Below are 22398 nucleotides of genomic sequence, written 5' to 3' on the forward strand. Positions count from 1 at the left end.
GAGAGCTTAGAAATAGGCTTGAACTTACTGAGCTCAGTAGAGTCTAAGCCTGGCTTTTTGAGCAGAGGCTCCACAATGGTTTAAATGCATTGGGAAAAACCCCTGTGGAAAGGGAGAGGTTCACCATATTGGTAACCCAGGGGCCAATTACATCAAATACTTTGATAAAAAGCCTACAAGGAAGGACGTCATCTGAGCAAGAGGAGGGTTTCATCTTGTTCACTAGTGCCGAAATATCACCCAAAGATACAGCAGTGAAGGATGACCAAGAGGAGGAGATGGGCTCAGAGACAGTAGGGGTTCCAAACAAAGGGGGAGAGATTTTCTCTTTGATCAATTTAATGTTGTCAGTAAAAACCTCAACAATGCATTGCTGTCAGCTTCACAGAAGACAGGCGTGATATGAGGAGCAGGAGACACGAGAGAATTAATCGTGTCAAACAACACTTTGGGGTTTTTCTTATTTGTTGTTACCAGTTTTCTGATGTAATCAGATCTGGCAGTTTCCACCATCTCATTGTAAGAAGACATCAGATCCCTGAGGTGAAGTCTATGCACCTCAAGTTTAGTGGACTTCCAGAGACGCTCAGTCTTTCGACAAAGTCTCTTCAGACTCAGGAGATCTTCATTTGTCCAAGGTCACCGTTTTTTCTGAATTTTCAAGTTCGATTAAACAGGTTTGATCCAGTATTTCAACACAATATAATGTGGTTAGGTGTGTACATGTGTGTGGGTGTGTACATACATGTGTATGCGTACATGTGTGTTAGATGGGTAAGTGTGTGTTTGTATGTGAAAATGTGTGTGTATGTGTGTACATGTAAACATTTGTTTAAGTTTATATTCATTAAAATACACACTTGATGTGAAACTTGATATTTGTGACAAAACATGGAAAAAAAAACACGAAATAAATGAATATTCTAATGAAATAATAATGAATAATTCATAAAATAACAAAGTCGTCAATATTTTCAAGAGACGAACGTTCGTCAACTTTTGAGCAAAAATGTTTCAAACTAATGTTTTATCTCGTCCTGCAGCCTCGAGCCCTTCAGCACGAGCACAGGTGAGACTATTTTACTTCTACTACTTCTTCTACTCATTTTACTTTATCTACTACTCTCACTACTATTCTTCTTCTACTTCTACTATCACTACTATTATTCTACTTATAGTTTTTCTACTAATTCCGCTAGTACTTGTACTTCTACTACTACTTCTACTACTAATTCCACTAATACTTTTTCTACTTCTACTTCTACTATTCCCCTTTACTTCTTCTACAACTACCTCTACTACTACAACTACCTCAACTACTACTACCTCTACTACTACTTCTTCTTCTTCTACTACTTCTACTACTAATTCCACTAATACTTTTTCTACTTCTACTATTCCCCTTTACTTCTTCTACAACTACCTCTACTACTACTTCTTCTTCTTCTACTACTTCTACTACTAATTCCACTAATACTTTTTCTACTTCTACTATTCCCCTTTACTTCTTCTACAACTACCTCTACTACTACTTCTTCTTCTTCTACTACTTCTACTACTAATTCCACTAATACTTTTTCTACTTCTACTATTCCCCTTTACTTCTTCTACAACTACCTCTACTACTGCAACTACCTCAACTACTACTACCTCTACTACTACTTCTTCTTCTTCTACTACTTCTACTTCTTCTACTTCTACTACTAATTCCACTAATACTTTTTCTACTTCTACTATTCCCCTTTACTTCTTCTACAACTACCTCTACTACTGCAACTACCTCAACTACTACTTCCTCTACTACTACTTCTTCTTCTACTACTTCTATTTCTTCTACTTCTACTACTAATTCCACTAATACTTTTTCTACTTCTACTATTCCCCTTTACTTCTTCTACAACTACCTCTACTACTACTACTACCTCTACTACTACTTATTCTTCTTCTACTACTTCTACTTCTTCTAGTACTTCTTCTACTTCTACTACTAATTCCACTAATACTTTTTCTACTTCTACTATTCCCCTTTACTTCTTCTACAACTACCTCTACTACTACAACTACCTCTACGACTACTACCTCTACTACTGCTTCTTCTTCTTCTACTACTTCTACTTCTTCTAGTACATCCTCTACTTCTACTACTAATTCCACTAATACTTTTTCTACTTCTACTATTCCCCTTTACTTCTTCTACAACTACCTCTACTACTACTACTTATTCTTCTTCTACTACTTCTACTACTTCTACTACTTCTACTACTTCTTCTACTTCTACTACTTCTACAGTTGACACATTCACATTGACAGAGTTTTTTCTTCTGGAAATACAAATGTTCTAGTTCTTGTTGTGAAGCAGTTTTTAGCTACTGAGCTCCATGTAGCAGTTTTTTAAACGTATTGTCTTCATTTACTTATTTTAAACACATGTCATTATCTGTACGTACAAAAGAAAGAAATACTATAAACAAATGGTAATGTAAAAACACTGTAGTTGTGTGAATAATGAAGGCATTTCTACTCCAAAATATTACTTCTCAATCATTTAAAGGCACATAGTTGTACAAACATTAACCTAAACTCATCTCATATTATATAAGTTACACAAAATACATGATACAATATATATTTATATTTCAGTACAACATATATACTCATAAATACTACATTATTATTATCCCTGTATTTACCAATTTAATTGAAATATAATCAATACTTCGTCAATTGAATTCGTCAATGATCAGGTTCTTTGATGAAAACTGTGATAAAAGTATCTTTACTACCGTAAACTATATACTCTCGTGTTTAACGTCGATGGATCTGGTTTCAGGTCATGTGACGACGCTGAGTGACCAACCACGTGATGATGATGTCGGACCCAAAACATACCTTCTCTCACCTTTAAAACCCAAAGACGCGAAAACTCGACCCTTCGTTCCACCTTCGTCTTGTTCTATGCAACGTGTACAAAACTGTAGATCTGAACCCCGTGACGGTCCCTGAACCCTTAACGGTCCCTGAACCCTTAACGGTCCCTGAACCCTTAACGGTCCCTGAACCCGTGACGGTCCCTGAACCAGGACGTCTGAACATTCAGAACCACGTGACCAGGTTCAGGTTCGAATCCTCTTCTCAGAAATCCCACCATTTCTCGGTCATTCCGACGCTGGAGGCGAGACCAGGTCCAGGCGTCGATGGTTCCCTTTAAAGCGACTTTCAAACATGAACTTGTGCCTCAACGGTCGTTCCAGGCGTGGAGGTCCAGGATGTAAAGACTTGTGTACAAAGAGAGTTTTGGAAATATAGATTTTAACGTGTATACGTAGTTTTCTAAAGAAGCCCCAGGAAAGCCATGATTGCCTTCTACCTCACACTCGTAGACACACTTGTCCTGGACTGTCAACAGTTGTGTATCTTCTGAGAACGACGACAACCTGGTTGTGAAAGTGTATCAGTGTCACAGAAGAAGAGTCACCTTCACTGAAGCACCTGAGGCTGGAGCTCCTGATCCCTCCGGTCGTCCACGCGTCGTGTGTGTGTGTGTGTGAGTGAGTGTGTGTTTGTGTGTGTGTACTTCCTGTAAACACTACTATACCTGTCGGCTCATAACCATCACACCTGTAATGACAATGTTTTCCTGAGGTGTGTACAATAGAAGATCACCGTGTGGCGAACGTTGTTTTATTCTGAATAAATCTTTTGTAATAACGACACTTGTGGAGTCTTGAGTTGCTGATGTTTAATCTACGTTGAGATAAATCAACACCAGGACGGTGAGCTGAGCCCCCTCCTGTTCACCCTGATGATGAACGACGGCTCAGCTAAGGACTCAAGCTGACGTAGAGTTTTAACAGAAATGAACACCTGGAACCTCTGTGACCTTGAAGGGTCTTCTACTCATGCTGAGCATCAAGAACCTCTGTGACCTTGAAGGGTCTTCTACTCATGCTGAGCATCAAGAACCTCTGTGACCTTGAAGGGTCTTCTACTCATGCTGAGCACCAAGAACCTCTGTGACCTTGAAGGGTCTTCTACTCATGCTGAGCATCAAGAACCTCTGTGACCTTGAAGGGTCTTCTACTCATGTTGAGCATCAGTAACCTCTGCGACCTTGAAGACTTACTGTAGAGTGACGGTAGACTGACTGTAGACTGAAAGTAGAGTGACGGTAGACTGGCTGTAGATTGACTCTAAACTGACTGTAGATTGACTGTAGACTGACTCTAAACCGACTGTAGATTGACTGTAGACTGACTGTAGACTGACTGTAGATTAACCGTAGATTAACTGTAGACTGACTGTAGACTGGCTGTAGAATGACTGTAGACTGACTGTAGATTAACTGTAGATTCACGTTAGACTGACTGTAGATTGACTGTAGACTGACTGTAGATTAACTGTATATTCACGTTAGACTGACTGTAGATTGACTGTAGACTGACTGTAGATTGACTGTAGACTGACTGTAGATTAACTGTATATTCACGTTAGACTGACTGTAGATTCACGTTAGACTGACTGTAGATTGACTGTAGACTGACTGTAGATTAACTGTATATTCACGTTAGACTGACTGTAGATTGACTGTAGACTGACTGTAGATTGACTGTAGATTGACTGTAGATTAACTGTAGACTGACTGTATATTGACTGTAGATTAACTGTAGATTGACTGTAGACTGACTGTAGATTAACTGTAGATTGACTCTAAACTGACTGTAGATTGACTGTAGACTGACTGTAGATTGACTGTAGATTAACTGTAGATTGACTGTAGACTGACTGTAGATTAACTGTAGATTAATTGTAGATTCACGTTAGACTGACTGTAGACTGACTGTAGATTAACTGTATATTCACGTTAGACTGACTGTAGATTGACTGTAGACTGACTGTAGATTAGCTGTAGACTGACTGTAGATTGACTGTAGATTAACTGTAGATTGACTGTAGACTGACTGTAGATTAACCGTAGATTGACTCTAAACTGACTGTAGATTGACTGTAGACTGACTCTAAACTGACTGTAGATTGACTGTAGACTGACTGTAGACTGACTGTAGATTAACTGTAGACTGACTGTAGACTGGCTGTAGAATGACTGTAGACTGACTGTAGATTAACTGTAGATTCACGTTAGACTGACTGTAGATTGACTGTAGACTGACTGTAGATTAACTGTAGATTCACGTTAGACTGACTGTAGATTGACTGTAGACTGACTGTAGATTGACTGTAGATTAACTGTAGATTGACTGTAGACTGACTGTAGATTAACTGTAGACTGACTGTAGATTGACTGTAGATTAACTGTAGATTGACTGTAGACTGACTGTAGATTAACTGTAGATTGACTCTAAACTGACTGTAGATTGACTGTAGACTGACTAGATTAATCTTATATTAACTGTAGACTGACTGTAGACTGGCTGTAGAATGACTGTTGATTAACTGTAGATTCACTGTTAACTGTAGATTCACGTTAGATTGACTGTAGACTGACTGTAGATTAACTGTAGACTGACTGTAGACTGTCTGTAGATTGACTGTAAACTTAGTGTAGATTCACTATTTAAGGCAGGTGGCGCTAGGGTCAGTCTACAGTCAGTCATACATGGAGGAGATGTTTGCAAAAGACAACACGTTTACACGAACAAGAATTTACAAAAACACATTTATTTACTTGTTTTCGCAGCAGCTACAAAAAGGTTCTTTTGCATAATTGAGAAGGTTTGGTTTGTTTGTTGTCGTGTTCCTGGAGAAAATAATAATGAAACCAGGTGCCGGTGAGGAAATGAGATAAAAGGAGATAAAGAAAGAGAAGATTAATTTTTAAACCGAGTTCTTTCTCATCAAGTCAGTCACAGGTTTGAGTCACGATTCTTCCTCAGGAGTCATTTGACTCGTGAGTTAAACTTCATCAACACATCACTACCATCTAGTGGACTCTGAAGATAATGACACTGTTTCATGAAGCTTCATCAACACATCACTACCATCTAGTGGACTCTGAAGATAATGACACTGTTTCATGAAGCTTCATCGACACATCACTACCATCTAGTGGACTCTGAAGATAATGACACTGTTTCATGAAGCTTCATCGACACATCACTACCATCTAGTGGACTCTGAAGATAATGACACTGTTTCATAAAGCTTTATCAACACATCACTACCATCTAGTGGACTCTGAAGATAATGACACTGTTTCATGAAGCTTCATCGACACATCACTACCATCTAGTGGACTCTGAAGATAATGACACTGGTTCATGAAGCTTCATCAACACATCACTACCATCTAGTGGACTCTGAAGATAATGACACTGTTTCATGAAGCTTCATCGACACATCACTACCATCTAATGGACTCTGAAGATAATGACACTGGTTCATGAAGCTTCATCAACACATCACTACCATCTAGTGGACTCTGAAGATAATGACACTGTTTCATGAAGCTTCATCAACACATCACTACCATCTAGTGGACTCTGAAGATAATGACACTGTTTCATGAAGCTTCATCAACACATCACTACCATCTAGTGGACTCTGAAGATAATGACACTGTTTCATGAAGCTTCATCAACACATCACTACCATCTAGTGGACTCTGAAGATAATGACACTGTTTCATGAAACTTCATCAACACATCACTACCATCTAGTGGACTCTGAAGATAATGACACTGTTTCATGAAGCTTCATCAACACATCACTATCATCTAGTGGACTCTGAAGATAATGACACTGTTTCATGAAACTTCATCGACACATCACTACCATCTACTGGACAATGAAGATAATGACACTGTTCCATGAAGCTTTATCAACACATCACTACCATCTAGTGGACTCTGAAGATAATGACACTGTTTCATGAAGCTTCATCGGCACATCACTACCATCTAGTGGACTCTGAAGATAATGACACTGTTTCATGAAGCTTCTTCAACACATCACTACCATCTAGTGGACTCTGAAGATAATGACACTGTTTCATGAAGCTTCATCAACACATCACTACCATCTAGTGGACTCTGAAGATAATGACACTGTTTCATGAAGCTTCATCAACACATCACTACCATCTAGTGGACTCTGAAGATAATGACACTGTTTCATGAAGCTTCATCAACACATCACTATCATCTAGTGGACTCTGAAGATAATGACACTGTTTCATGAAACTTCATCGACACATCACTACCATCTAGTGGACTCTGAAGATAATGACACTGTTTCATGAAACTTCATCGACACATCACTACCATCTAGTGGACTCTGAAGATAATGACACTGTTTCATGAAGCTTCATCGACACATCACTACCATCTAGTGGACTCTGAAGATAATGACAATGTTTCAAGAAGCTTCATCGACACATCACTACCATCTAGTGGACTCTGAAGATAATGACACTGTTTCATGAAGTTTCATTAACACATCACTACCATCTAGTGGACTCTGAAGATAATGACACTGTTTCATGAAGCTTCATCGACACGTCACTAGGTTCTGAAAAACTGTTGTCGACGCAAAATACGAATAATAAATAAGTAATTCTTATTTGTATAGCGCTTTTCGAGACCAGGGTCACAAAGCGCTTAAACAATCAAAACAATACTCAAAAAGTATATACTTTAAAGATCAAGATAATACTGAGAACAACACAGGAGTTCCAGAAAATCAAGGAAAAGCCTGAACAAATAAAAACGTCTTAAGATGTTTCTTAAAGGAGTCAGTAGATCCATCAAGAAGAAAGAGAGAGAAGATTGTTCCAAAGCTTAGGAGCAACAGTATAATAAAAACAATAGTACATTAAACATAACAAACAATACGATATGACAGAAACATGTGTCATCATCACTTTCTTTCTTAAAGTCCAGAGTGATGTTCATTTACACTCTACAAATATTACTAACTTACTTATTAATGAAGTCAAATATAACTTTCACACAAACGAATGCAGGAACTCACATCTTCACTCGTCCTCTGCCCCGGAGCGTCTTGTCTTCTCTCGACAAGTAAATCACGGTGAGTGTGGACGTCTGCAGACTCTTCTAATGTTTCCTCGCCCGAGGACAGCATTGATCGTCAAACATGCTCTTTATCTTTTCTTCATTTTAAGATGGTCTCGATGGGAGTCGTGGATCCAGAGTCGTTACTGAACGACTCATTAACTTCAGGTCTTTCTTTTCCTTCTTCAGAGCATGAACGTCTTTTCTCGATCCTCGAACCACAGAACCGACGATCTTCTGTCTTATGTTCTTCATTATCAACACCATCTGTGAGAAGTTATCGTGTCGTGTTCACCTTTAACTAAGTCCAGACAGTAAGTAAGTAAGTAATATTTATTTATTTATATAGCGCTTTTCGAGACCAGGGTCACAAAGCGCTTAGACAATCAAAACAATACTCAAAACAGTACATACTTTAAAGATCAAGATAATACTGAGAACAACACAGGAGTTCCAGAAAATCAAGGAAAAGCCTGAACAAATAGAAACGTCTTAAGATGTTTCTTGAAGGAGTCAGTAGATCATCAAACACAGATGTTTCTTGAAGGAGTCAGTAGATCATCAAACACAGATGTTTCTTGAAGGAGTCAGTAGATCATCAAACACAGATGTTTCTTGAAGGAGTCAGTAGATCATCAAACACAGAGATGTTTCTTGAAGGAGTCAGTAGATCATCAAACACAGATGTTTCTTGAAGGAGTCAGTAGATCAACAAACACAGATGTTTCTTGAAGGAGTCAGTAGATCATCAAACACAGATGTTTCTTGAAGGAGTCAGTAGATCATCAAACACAGATGTTTCTTAAAGGAGTCAGTAGATCATCAAGCGCAAAGAGAGAGAGAAGATCGTTCCAAAGCTTAGGAGCAACAGCCTGAAAAGATTTCTCTCCTCTGGTCCTGAGCCGTGTGCGTGGAACCATAATTAGATTCTGATCCACAGACCTCAGAGCCCGAGCTGGGGTGTAAGGCTGGATCAGATCAGTGATGTAAGGAGGAGCCTGACCATGAATAGATCTGAAAGTAAGAACCAGGATTTTAAAGTTGATCCTGAAAGAAACTGGAAGCCAGTGAAGAGTTTGAAGGATCAGAGAAATGTGAGTTCTTCTACTAGAGCGGCTCAGAGTTCTGAATCAACTGCAGACGAGACGATCCTTCTTGTTAAGACATGAACTAGTCCTAGAACTAGGACAGTAGAACTAGTTATTATTTGAACCATAAGTTATTATCATTAAATGAACAGTTAAGAGTTCAATCCATTATTCAAACACGCAATTGCATTCATTTCCATAAAGTGTGTGTGTGTGTCGGTGTGTGTTACAGAAACCTGTAGAAAGAGTGTTTGTCCTGCAGCACAACTAGTTGATAAGTGCTGAATATTTTCAAAACAAGTATTTGGTCACTTCAAACAAGGAAGATCTCTGGCTCTCACAGACCTGTAACTTCTTCTTTAAGAAGCTCTTCTGTCCTCCACTCCTTACCTGTATTAATGGCACCTGTTTGAAGTGGTTATCTGTATAAAAGACACCTGTCCACAGCCTCAAACAGTCACACTCCAAACTGGCCAAGACCAAAGAGCTGTCGAAGGACACCAGGAAAATAATTGTAGACCTGGACCAGACTGTGAAGAGTGAGTCTACAATAGGCCAGCAGCTCTGTGTGAAAAAATCAACTGTGGGAGCAATTATCAGAAAATGGAAGACATACAAGACCACTGTATTGTCCCTCGATCTGGGGCTCCACGCAAGATCTCATCCCGTGGGGTCAAAATGATCATGAGAACGGTGAGCAAAAATCCCAGAACCCCACGGGGGGACCTGGTGAATGACCTGCAGAGAGCTGGGACCAAAGTAAGGAAGGTTAGCATCAGTAACTACAACGACAGGGAATCAAATCCTGCAGTGCCAGACTTAAGCCAGTGCATGTCCAGGCCCGTCTGAAGTCTGCCAGAGGGCACATGGATGATACAGCAGAGGATTGGGAGAAGGTCATGTGGTCAGATGAAACCAAAGTAGAACTTTTTGGTATAAACTCAACTGGTCGTGTTTGGAGGATGAAGAATACTGAGTTGCATCCCAACAACACCAGACCTACTGTGAAGCATGGGGGTGGAAACATCATGCTTTGGGGCTGTTTTTCTGCTGCTAAGGGGACAGGACGACTGATCCGTGTTCAGATAAGAATGAATGGGGTCATGTATCGTGAGATTTAGAGCCAAAACCTCCTTCCATCAGTGAGAGCTTTGAAGATGAAACGTGGGTCTTCCAGCATGACAATGATCCCAAACACATCGCCCGGGGGAACGAAGGAGTGGCTCCGTAAGAAGCATTTGAAAGTCCTGGAGTGGCCTAGCCAGTCTCCAGACCTCAACCCCATAGAAAATCTGTGGAGGGAGTTGAAAGTCCGTGTTGCTCGGCGACAAAACATCACTGCTCTCGAGAAGATCTGCATGGAGGAATGGACCAAAATACCAGCTACTGTGTGTGCAAACCTGGTAAAGACCTCTAGTATCGTTTGACCTGTTATTGCCAACAAAGGTTATATTACAAAGTATTGAGTTGAATTGCTGTTATTGACCAAATACTTATTTTCCACCATAATTTACACATTTGAAGTGTACCTGTGATGAAAGTTACAGACCTCTGTCATTATTTTAAGTGGGAGAACTTGCACAATTGGTGGCTGACTAAATACTTTTTTGCCCCACTGTATATATATATATATATATATATTTATTTGTACTTTATATCACTAGTCTACATCTAGATCCGAACGTTTGAATAACTTTTCCAAACAAGCTTCTTTGAAATAAACCTTGAAGACGTGGAACTCGATGTCCGTCGGTTCGGACAAATATTCCTGGACCTCATTTCAAAAGGTTCCGAGCTGCAGACGTCGACCCAGAAGATTCACTACCATCTAGTGGACTCTGAAGATAATGACACTGTTTCATGAAGCTTCATCAACACATCACTACCATCTACTGGACAATGAAGATAATGACACTGTTTCATGAAACTTCATCAACACATCACTACCATCTAGTGGACTCTGAAGATAATGACACTGTTTCATGAAGCTTCATCAACACATCACTACCATCTACTGGACAATGAAGATAATGACACTGTTTCATGAAACTTCATCAACACATCACTACCATCTACTGGACAATGAAGATAATGACACTGTTTCATGAAACTTCATCAACACATCACTACCATCTAGTGGACTCTGAAGATCATGACACTGTTTCATGAAGCTTCATCAACACATCACTACCATCTACTGGACAATGAAGATAATGACACTGTTTCATGAAACTTCATCAACACATCACTACCATCTACTGGACAATGAAGATAATGACACTGTTTCATGAAACTTCATCAACACATCACTACCATCTAGTGGACTCTGAAGATCATGACACTGTTTCATGAAGCTTCATCAACACATCACTACCATCTAGTGGACTCTGAAGATAATGACACTGTTTCATGAAGCTTCTTCAACACATCACTACCATCTAGTGGACTCTGAAGATAATGACACTGTTTCATGAAGCTTCATCGACACATCACTACCATCTAGTGGACTCTGAAGATAATGACACTGTTTCATGAAGCTTCTTCAACACATCACTAGGTTCTGAAAAACTGTTGTCGACGCAAAATACGAATAATAAATAAGTAATTCTTATTTATATAGTGCTTTTCCAGACCAGGGACAAATATTCCTGGACCTCATTTCAAAAGGTTCCGAGCTGCAGACGTCGACCCAGAAGATTTAATTTGAACCGAGGTCGTTCACGGGAGAACGGCTTGGACGTAATTTTGTCGGGAGGGATTTTATGAACATGATCTCTGCTTCATAATTAAACTTTCATGGAGTAATGAAGCGAACAAGGAGCTGAATTAGCGTAAAGGTTAATCATTTGTTGAGCGGCTGAAGGTCAGTGCGCTCTGAGAGCTATTATTGTGACATCATCTGGTGAAGCTAACGAGAGACGAGTCCCGGCGATCCAGGGTTAATGGTGGTTAACGATAACAACAGGTGTCTTGTTATTCGTCAGCTCTCATTCACTTCATGTTGTCGTCGTGTCCAGGAAATATTCGATTTTTATCATCTGAACCGGATCATCTGCAATATTCTTCATGATATCATTTGTAAATATTTACTTTGTTGAGTGTAAAACGCAATATATTTCTACTATATTTCACGGAGAATATCATGCAGTTCAGCATAGGTTTCTATAATAGTCCTCTGCATGTAAATAACATCTAAATAAACGTGAGAAAATACAAGGTATATACTGTATATACATATATTACATGCATAGCCAAGCAACGAAATTTCGTTGCCAGTTTCACTGCTTTGTTTTCTGTGCAATGACAATAAAAGAAAGTCTAAAGACTACTACATACTAGATGTTACTATTGTAACAGTTTATTTCATGTCTTAACAAGAAGGATCTTCTCGCCTGCAGTTCATACAAAACAGAAGAATTCTGAGCTGCTCTAGTAGAAGAACTCACATTTCTCCTTCAAACTCTTCACTGGCTGCTCTAGTAGAAGAACTCACATTTCTCCTTCAAACTCTTCACTGGCTGCTCTAGTAGAATAACTCACATTTCTCCTTCAAACTCTTCACTGGCTGCTCTAGTAGAAGAACTCACATTTCTCCTTCAAACTCTTTACTGGCTGCTCTAGTAGAAGAACTCACATTTCTCCTTCAAACTCTTCACTGGCTGCTCTAGTAGAAGAACTCACATTTCTCCTTCAAACTCTTTACTGGCTGCTCTAGTAGAAGAACTCACATTTCTCCTTCAAACTCTTCACTGGCTGCTCTAATAGAAGAACTCACATTTCTCCTTCAAACTCTTCACTGGCTGCTCTAGTAGAAGAACTCACATTTCTCCTTCAAACTCTTTACTGGCTGCTCTAATAGAAGAACTCACATTTCTCCTTCAAACTCTTCACTGGTTGCTCTAGTAGAAGAACTCACATTTCTCCTTCAAACTCTTCACTGGCTGCTCTAATAGAAGAACTCACATTTCTCCTTCAAACTCTTCACTGGCTGCTCTAGTAGAAGAACTCACATTTCTCCTTCAAACTCTTTACTGGCTGCTCTAATAGAAGAACTCACATTTCTCCTTCAAACTCTTCACTGGCCGCTCTAGTAGAAGAACTCACATTTCTCCTTCAAACTCTTCACTGGCTGCTCTAGTAGAAGAACTCACATTTCTCCTTCAAACTCTTCACTGGCTGCTCTGGTAGAAGAACTCACATTTCTCCTTCAAACTCTTCACTGGCTGCTCTAGTAGAAGAACTCACATTTCTCCTTCAAACTCTTCACTAGCTGCTCTAGTAGAAGAACTCACATTTCTCCTTCAAACTCTTCACTGGCTGCTCTAGTAGAAGAACTCACATTTCTCCTTCAAACTCTTTACTGGCTGCTCTAGTAGAAGAACTCACATTTCTCCTTCAAACTCTTCACTGGCTGCTCTAGTAGAAGAACTTACATTTCTCCTTCAAACTCTTCACTGGCCGCTCTAGTAGAAGAACTCACATTTCTCCTTCAAACTCTTCACTGGCTGCTCTAGTAGAAGAACTCACATTTCTCCTTCAAACTCTTTACTGGCTGCTCTAGTAAAATAACTCACATTTCTCCTTCAAACTCTTCACTGGCTGCTCTAGTAGAAGAACTCACATTTCTCCTTCAAACTCTTCACTGGCTGCTCTAGTAGAAGAACTCACATTTCTCCTTCAAACTCTTTACTGGCTGCTCTAGTAGAAGAACTCACATTTCTCCTTCAAACTCTTCACTGGCTGCTCTAGTAGAAGAACTCACATTTCTCCTTCAAACTCTTCACTGGCCGCTCTAGTAGAAGAACTCACATTTCTCCTTCAAACTCTTCACTGGCTGCTCTAGTAGAAGAACTCACATTTCTCCTTCAAACTCTTCACTGGCCGCTCTAGTAAAATAACTCACATTTCTCCTTCAAACTCTTCACTGGCTGCTCTAGTAGAAGAACTCACATTTCTCCTTCAAACTCTTCACTGGCTGCTCTAGTAGAAGAACTCACATTTCTCCTTCAAACTCTTTACTGGCTGCTCTAGTAGAAGAACTCACATTTCTCCTTCAAACTCTTCACTGGCTGCTCTAGTAGAAGAACTCACATTTCTCCTTCAAACTCTTCACTGGCCGCTCTAGTAGAAGAACTCACATTTCTCCTTCAAACTCTTCACTTGCTGCTCTAGTAGAAGAACTCACATTTCTCCTTCAAACTCTTCACTGGCGGCTCTAGTAGAAGAACTCACATTTCTCCTTCAAACTCTTCACTGGCTGCTCTAGTAGAAGAACTCACATTTCTCCTTCAAACTCTTCACTGGCCGCTCTAGTAGAAGAACTCACATTTCTCCTTCAAACTCTTCACTGGCTGCTCTAGTAGAAGAACTCGCATTTCTCCTTCAAACTCTTCACTGGCTGCTCTAGTAGAAGAACTCACATTTCTCCTTCAAACTCTTCACTGGCTGCTCTAGTAGAAGAACTCACATTTCTCCTTCAAACTCTTCACTGGCCGCTCTAGTAGAAGAACTCACATTTCTCCTTCAAACTCTTTACTGGCTGCTCTAGTAGAAGAACTCACATTTCTCCTTCAAACTCTTCACTGGCTGCTCTAGTAGAAGAACTCACATTTCTCCTTCAAACTCTTTACTGGCTGCTCTAGTAGAAGAACTCACATTTCTCCTTCAAACTCTTCACTGGCCGCTCTAGTAGAAGAACTCACATTTCTCCTTCAAACTCTTCACTGGCTTCCAGTTTCTTTCAGGATCATTTTAAAATTCCGGTTCTTACTTTCAGATCTATTCATGGTCAGACCTTCCATCAGTGATCTGATCCAGACTTACACCCCAGCTATGGACGCTGGCAACTTTAATGCCACACTTACTTAATAGGATCTTGTGCTGCAGCTCCTCCTGCACCACAGAGAGCGACAGCTCTTAAAGTCAACACGACGTTGATCATCATTATCTGAGGAGGTTGAATCCATTCATTTCGTGATTCTACTCACCTGGACGACGCGACACCTGATGGTTCGGAACTAAGAGCCACTAACTGAAGCGTCACAGACCGACTTAAGGGTTCTCGCAGGTGAACAGGAAGCATGACCTGCTGGAGCTTCAGCGCTTAGGATAATGTGATGCTTTTCTACTCCGGTTTGCCTGGTAGAGAAGCTATTCCCTAAACGTCATGTTCTCTGCAGCAGAACATTGCTGGAAAACTAATTAGACCATGTCTTCTCTTCCCTCCTGAGAGACGCTAAGACCAGCTCGGATCCTCTGATCGTGTGAATCTCGCCGCAGATTTCCTTCGCGTCGGGTTTGAGTCCCAAATCCCTAGAAAACCTCATCATATTTACACACAAGGAGAGCCATGAACTTCACGATGCCCTCCTAAGATTACCTGTCAGACCAGGAGCCGAGACAAGGCGTTCTCCTCCCCTCGTTGAGAGTCCGATTTCTCTCTTTTCATTTGCTCCCTCAGATCCGGGCAGACCCGGGCAAGAGATTGCCGAGAAACCTGCAGCTCTTGAGACCCGAGAAATGATGGAGCGTCAGATTGTTTTCAGCCTATATTCGGCAGCAGCGCTCGACACGGGGGGAAAGAACAGAAACTCGAGAGGGAGTCGACGCCCGGTGAGGTTCTCAGAACAAGGACCTCTGTGGAGGTCAGAACATGCCGGTCTCAGCGATTCAAAGATGTGTTTTTCTAAATGTGGCTCCGGGGCGAACGTCTCGCACGTGGTTGTTCCTTCAGGATATTTGATTATCTTGACATTTCTACTGGTCGAGCACATTTTAAACACGTGTCAAATGGTTTCTAAACGACTTTCTACTTCAGTACTTCCTCCAGTACCACAGGGGGCAACAGCGAGTGATCTATCGAGCGCTAGTACACTAGCGGGTCCAGGGTTCAGTGGAGTCTCAATGTAAGAAATGTGAGTTCTTCTACTAGAGCGGCCAGTGAAGAGTTTGAAGGAGAAATATGAGTTCTTCTACTAGAGCAGCCAGTGAAGAGTTTGAAGGAGAAATGTGAGTTCTTCTACTAGAGCAGCCAGTAAAGAGTTTGAAGGAGAAATGTGAGTTCTTCTACTAGAGCGGCCAGTGAAGAGTTTGAAGGAGAAATGTGAGTTCTTCTACTAGAGCAGCCAGTAAAGAGTTTGAAGGAGAAATGTGAGTTCTTCTACTAGAGCGGCCAGTGAAGAGTTTGAAGGAGAAATGTGAGTTCTTCTACTAGAGCGGCCAGTGAAGAGTTTGAAGGAGAAATGTGAGTTCTTCTACTAGAGCAGCCAGTAAAGAGTTTGAAGGAGAAATGTGAGTTCTTCTACTAGAGCGGCCAGTGAAGAGTTTGAAGGAGAAATGTGAGTTCTTCTACTAGAGCAGCCAGTAAAGAGTTTGAAGGAGAAATGTGAGTTCTTCTACTAGAGCAGCCAGTGAAGAGTTTGAAGGAGAAATGTGAGTTCTTCTACTAGAGCAGACAGTGAAGAGTTTGAAGGAGAAATGTGAGTTCTTCTACTAGAGCGGCCAGTGAAGAGTTTGAAGGAGAAATGTGAGTTCTTCTACTAGAGCAGCCAGTAAAGAGTTTGAAGGAGAAATGTGAGTTCTTCTACTAGAGCAGCCAGTAAAGAGTTTGAAGGAGAAATGTGAGTTCTTCTACTAGAGCGGCCAGTGAAGAGTTTGAAGGAGAAATGTGAGTTCTTCTACTAGAGCAGCCAGTGAAGAGTTTGAAGGAGAAATGTGAGTTCTTCTACTAGAGCAGCCAGTAAAGAGTTTGAAGGAGAAATGTGAGTTCTTCTACTAGAGCAGCCAGTAAAGAGTTTGAAGGAGAAATGTGAGTTCTTCTACTAGAGCGGCCAGTGAAGAGTTTGAAGGAGAAATGTGAGTTCTTCTACTAGAGCAGACAGTAAAGAGTTTGAAGGAGAAATGTGAGTTCTTCTACTAGAGCAGCCAGTGAAGAGTTTGAAGGAGAAATGTGAGTTCTTCTACTAGAGCGGCCAGTGAAGAGTTTGAAGGAGAAATGTGAGTTCTTCTACTAGAGCAGCCAGTAAAGAGTTTGAAGGAGAAATGTGAGTTCTTCTACTAGAGCGGCCAGTGAAGAGTTTGAAGGAGAAATGTGAGTTCTTCTACTAGAGCAGCCAGTAAAGAGTTTGAAGGAGAAATGTGAGTTCTTCTACTAGAGCGGCCAGTGAAGAGTTTGAAGGAGAAATGTGAGTTCTTCTACTAGAGCAGCCAGTAAAGAGTTTGAAGGAGAAATGTGAGTTCTTCTACTAGAGCGGCCAGTGAAGAGTTTGAAGGAGAAATGTGAGTTCTTCTACTAGAGCAGCCAGTAAAGAGTTTGAAGGAGAAATGTGAGTTCTTCTACTAGAGCGGCCAGTGAAGAGTACATCTAGAAAATGCTTCATATTTTCATACACCAAGAAATATATATATTTATAAAGTTCTTTTTATTTATTAATATTATTTTAATGTCTTTCTATTGTATTACATTCATATTACATACGTCTTTTGTTCCTGTAATATTTTGAATACATGCTCTCAGAGAACTTCTTAGTATTTTCAACAAATACACGTACTATAACGATACATTTTAAAAAAATACTCCAAAAAGAAGAACAAAAATGTTTTGCATATACAGTATAGTTCTTGTCAAAGGACACAAACTCTGAGATGGAAAAGTTTATAGTGACTTTTTTAAACTTTGTTTAAAGGTGATGAATATAGACGTGTGGATACTTGTGTCTCGTCCTCCCAGAGAATATTCTGCTTGATGTCATGATGTGTTTTTTCTCGTTTTCTCAGCAAAAGTCTCTCAGTCACAGTCGTAAACATGGAGATCCAGGAAGTTCGCAGCATATCTAACATGGTTTTTCCATTTGAAGACGTATCACAGCTCAGCAAACAGTCGGCTGATAAGAAAGTGGTTCGTCATGTTTGAAGATCTGATCGGCTTCAATTTCAAGCCAGAGCGAAGCTCAGATGTCGCTGATGATGTTTGAAACACGAATTTAAAATACACCGGAGACGGTTTAGACGCCACGGCAACAACATCGACTGACTTTGTTGTTAATGACGTGTTTGGAGAAATAATTGAGTAGAAACCGTGGACGCCGTTCCCTGATTATTGATTAGGAAACAAGGTGCGAGTCGATCAACCTCAACTCAAGAGAGTCTGAAGGTGTTGGTTTAGAGTCGACTTAGTTTAGAATGTTTGGATTCAATTGAAAACACAATGAGTTGTGTTTAAACACACTTTGTCCAACATTTAAACAAAGTAAACAAAATAGTTTTTGGGGCAGAAAAGTAAAGTTGAGTGAAATAATGAGGACATTAGTAAACAGTTGTAAGGAAATGACAACTTTACTGTAATCAATCATCTAGATTTAACACACATTTCAAATAGTCACTTGATTAACTGATAATCTTTCATATTTAATTCATATTAAATAATCCTATTCTTGCATTGCATTCACTTAAACTAAACTCAGGTTCACAACTCAAAGGCCGAGGTCACAAAGCCTCACACACACAGAAAGACTAAACAATCCAAGATTCCAAGAAGTCAGTGTGAACCTGTTTGAGAATTCACACTGAAAGACACAAGTCGCTGGGAAGAGACAGATTCTAGAAAACAACAACCTTCAGTAAGTTTCCACTACGATCACGTGCGACGGCCATCTTAGAATCAAGTGTTTACAGTCACTGACCAATCCTACATTCACATTTGACTAGAGGTGTTAACCTGAATATTCTACTATAAAGATCCACCATTTTGTGAGATCTTTGCGTTCTGGCATTCGAAGACGTCTGCGATATATCTCTCTGCTTGCTAGCGCCCGTGTTCACGTAAGTTTGTCTCTGACTTTTGCATAATTCACTAAACGAGCATTTTTCTTAAACTCATCCATGTGTCTGTCCTTCATTCCATCACCACATACGAGGCTGGGGAGGGGTCGGTTCATCGGACCACAAAAACCCCTAACAACTTGGTGCCGTGACCCGGATTCGAACCGGGGTTGCTGCGGTTGATAACCGGTTTGAAATACCTCAGACGTGACTCATCAAGACCTGAGGCCTGGACCCGTGGACCTGCAGGATCAGAGTCGAACCTTCTCACCCCGGCTTCCACTTTTTATCCCTCTGGCCAAAAGTCAAATTAACATAAAATGTCACTCAATTCCAACCTCTGTGACTTGTACGATGAAAACAAAAATGGTGATTTTATCGAAAATGCAATTCATTGTCAGTCCGAGTCCAGACCTGCTTACAAAATGTCAGTATTTAGTGTCAGTGTGTGTCCCTGGGATTTTATCACATACACACTTTCTCTGTTCCGATGAACCGACCCCTCCCCAGCCTCGTACGTGGCGGTGGAATGAAGGACAGACACATGGATGAGTTTAAGAAAAATGCTCGTTTAGTGAATTATGCAGAAATCAGAGACAAACTTACGTGAACACGGGCGCTAGCAAGCAGAGAGATCTATCGCAGACGTCTTCGAATGCCAGAACGCAAAGATCAGACAAAATGGTGGATCTTTATAGTAGAATATTCAGGTTAACGCCTCTAGTCAAATGTGAATGTAGGATTGGTCAGTGACTGTAAACACTTGATTCTAAGATGGCCGGTCGCACGTGATCGTAGTGGAAACTTACCAAAAGTTGTTGACTTCTAGAGAGAGAGTTTGTTCCCAGCAACTTACTGGACTGTTGTGTCTTTCAGTGCGAGTTCTCAAACAGGTGTCCAGACTTCCTGGAATCTGGGATTGTTTAATCTTTCTGTGTGTGCGAGGCTTTGTGACCTCGGCCTTGTGTTGCAGTCAGTGAATGCAAGAATAGGATTATTTAATATGAATTAAATATGAAAGATTATCAGTTAATCAAGTGGCTATTTGAAATGTGTGTTAAATCTAGATGATTGATTACAGTAAAGTTGTCATTTCCTTACTACACTCTGTGTGTTTAGTAGCCGAGGTTAATGTGGTTGAATAAATGGTTTTCTAGGCGCACACACACACACACACACACACACACACACAGAAAGAGGCTGAAAATGGCTCTCGGTGTTGGACTGTCATTAGTCTGTTGGGTTTGTGAGCTTTTGTTAAAGGCCACTCTCCAAAACACTTAGTCATTTCATTCATTGTCTCTGACGAGATGAATGTATCGTCCTTGCCTGGAAAATGAATTTCAATCATTGGAAAGGTCATTTTCTGTTTATCGAATAAAAGGCACAAGGACTCCTCACACACTCCAGTACACAATGTTCTCAGGCAAAATAACACACTTGTGCGAGTGTAAAAACACATGCGAGAGGTCGACCCGTGCAATCATCGCAAACAGAATAAACACAAGTGGTCTCGGGATGAAACGTGACGTCTCGCCGAGGAAGTGGAGCAGCAGTCGACTGGAAAGATGAGATTCGAGCGGAATAAAGAGCTTCTCTCGGGCCTCAGGGAGTCACAGTCTGGCACGGAGAGCGATTGTCAAAACAAGTCGTTTCTTCCTGGCCAAGAGACCAGACTCTGGTTCCAAACCTCTACGATGAACCATCGTCGGAAGTTGAACCTGCGTACGTAGCGTTTCACTGTTTTAATGGTTTCGATCGATATCGAGTCAGTGTTGGTTCTATGAGCGGCTGAACAGAACCACGATCCGTTGAAATAAATGAAAGTACCCGAGGGATTTCTATCTGCATATAGAGCTGAGCCAACAGTGTGAGGTGACAGTCACGCACTGACACACACAGTGACACTGACACACACACTGACAGACACTGACACACACACTGACAGACACTGACACACACACTGACACACACACTGACACACACACTGACACTGACATACACACACTGACACACATACTGACACAGACACTGACACACACACTGACAGACACACTGACACACACACTGACACTGACACACACACTGACACTGACACACACACAGACACACACACTGACACTGACACACACACTGACACTGACACACACAGTGACACCGTCACACACACTGACACACACACTGACACACACACTGACACACACAGTGACACCGTCACACACACTGACACACACACTGACACTGACACACACACTGACACTGACACACACACTGACACTGACATACACACTGACACACACACTGACACTGACACACACACACTGACACACACACTGACACACACACTGACAGACACTGACACACACACTGACACTGACACACACACTGACAGACACACTGACACACACACTGACACTGACACACACACTGACACTGACACACACACTGACACTGACACACACACTGACACACACACTGACACACACACAGACACTGACACACACACATACTGACACTGACACACACACTGACACACACACTGACGCACACACTGACACTGACATAAGAGACTGTTGACCTCGTAGTCGAAGTAAAGCAGGAAATGTCTCCGTTCAATGTTAGCGCTTGTTTGAATAAAGCAGGTTTAATTCATTGTGTTGTAACTACAGACCCACAACTTCTGTTGCTTGTGTTTCTGAATCGTGTGATATAGAGCAACGGTGTCCAACACCATCATCAGCATACAATCAAACAGACAATGATACAAATACACCAACATCTTGTCGTGACCATTCCAGAGCTCTTGTATTTTTACTTCTTTATTTAACATTTAAACAGTACCTTTGTATTCACAGTTCATTACGATCCGCTATCGTTAGCCTGGATCGATTCTAATCAACGTCCAGGACACACTCAAGTGAAGTAAACACTGGCAGACCGGGAGTGTGTACATTAATACTGAAGTACTCTGTGTCTCTCGCTGTGTGAGAAAGTTGCTTCAATTTCCCTCCATTGCAACAGACTTTGTTTGCCATACGTTGTGTTTGTCAGTATCATTTCGTTGTTGTTGTGTTAAATTGTGTATGAGTCGAGGCACCTGAGGGGCGCAGATGCACTGAGACTACAGTGTGTGTAGAAATGTGTACAAATATATGACAAAGCAAGTTCAAATATAAAAACCAACCTATTTATTAAAAGGTTTATATTTGTTTTTGGGGAAAACATGTTTCTTTTCTTGCAGAGGTAGATTTCAGTAGATTTAATACGGTCCTAACTCACGGGTTAAAATATGTTTTACTCGAATATAAACGATGATATTCATGAATAATCAGGTGAGATATTGTGAATCGACCATTGAGATAAATAAGCCTCGTACATTTTATCCGACATGATCCATTAGCTGGTGGATCAATGAGTCTCTGCCGCTGGAACGATTTGATCCTCGACACAAATCTGCTTATTAA

General features: G+C 40.8%; 1 protein-coding gene across 5 annotated transcripts in view; it reads left to right on the forward strand.

The window, feature by feature from the left end:
• utrn (utrophin) overlaps positions 1 to 3709 on the forward strand; it is a 262181-nt gene extending 258472 nt beyond the window's left edge. For all 5 annotated transcript variants that reach the window (XM_087805312.1, XM_087805309.1, XM_087805311.1 and 2 more), the window contains 2 exons: positions 1044 to 1069; positions 2831 to 3709. In XM_087805312.1, coding sequence (XP_087661438.1) covers positions 1044 to 1069; positions 2831 to 2839 — 35 coding nt within the window. In that variant the 3' untranslated portion in view covers positions 2840 to 3709. The remainder of the gene's footprint in view (positions 1 to 1043; positions 1070 to 2830) is intronic.
• Positions 3710 to 22398: the final 18689 nt, after the last annotated feature.

This window comes from Callionymus lyra, chromosome 13 (genome assembly GCF_982586985.1).
Source record: "Callionymus lyra chromosome 13, fCalLyr1.hap1.1, whole genome shotgun sequence".
NCBI lineage: Eukaryota > Metazoa > Chordata > Actinopteri > Syngnathiformes > Callionymidae > Callionymus > Callionymus lyra.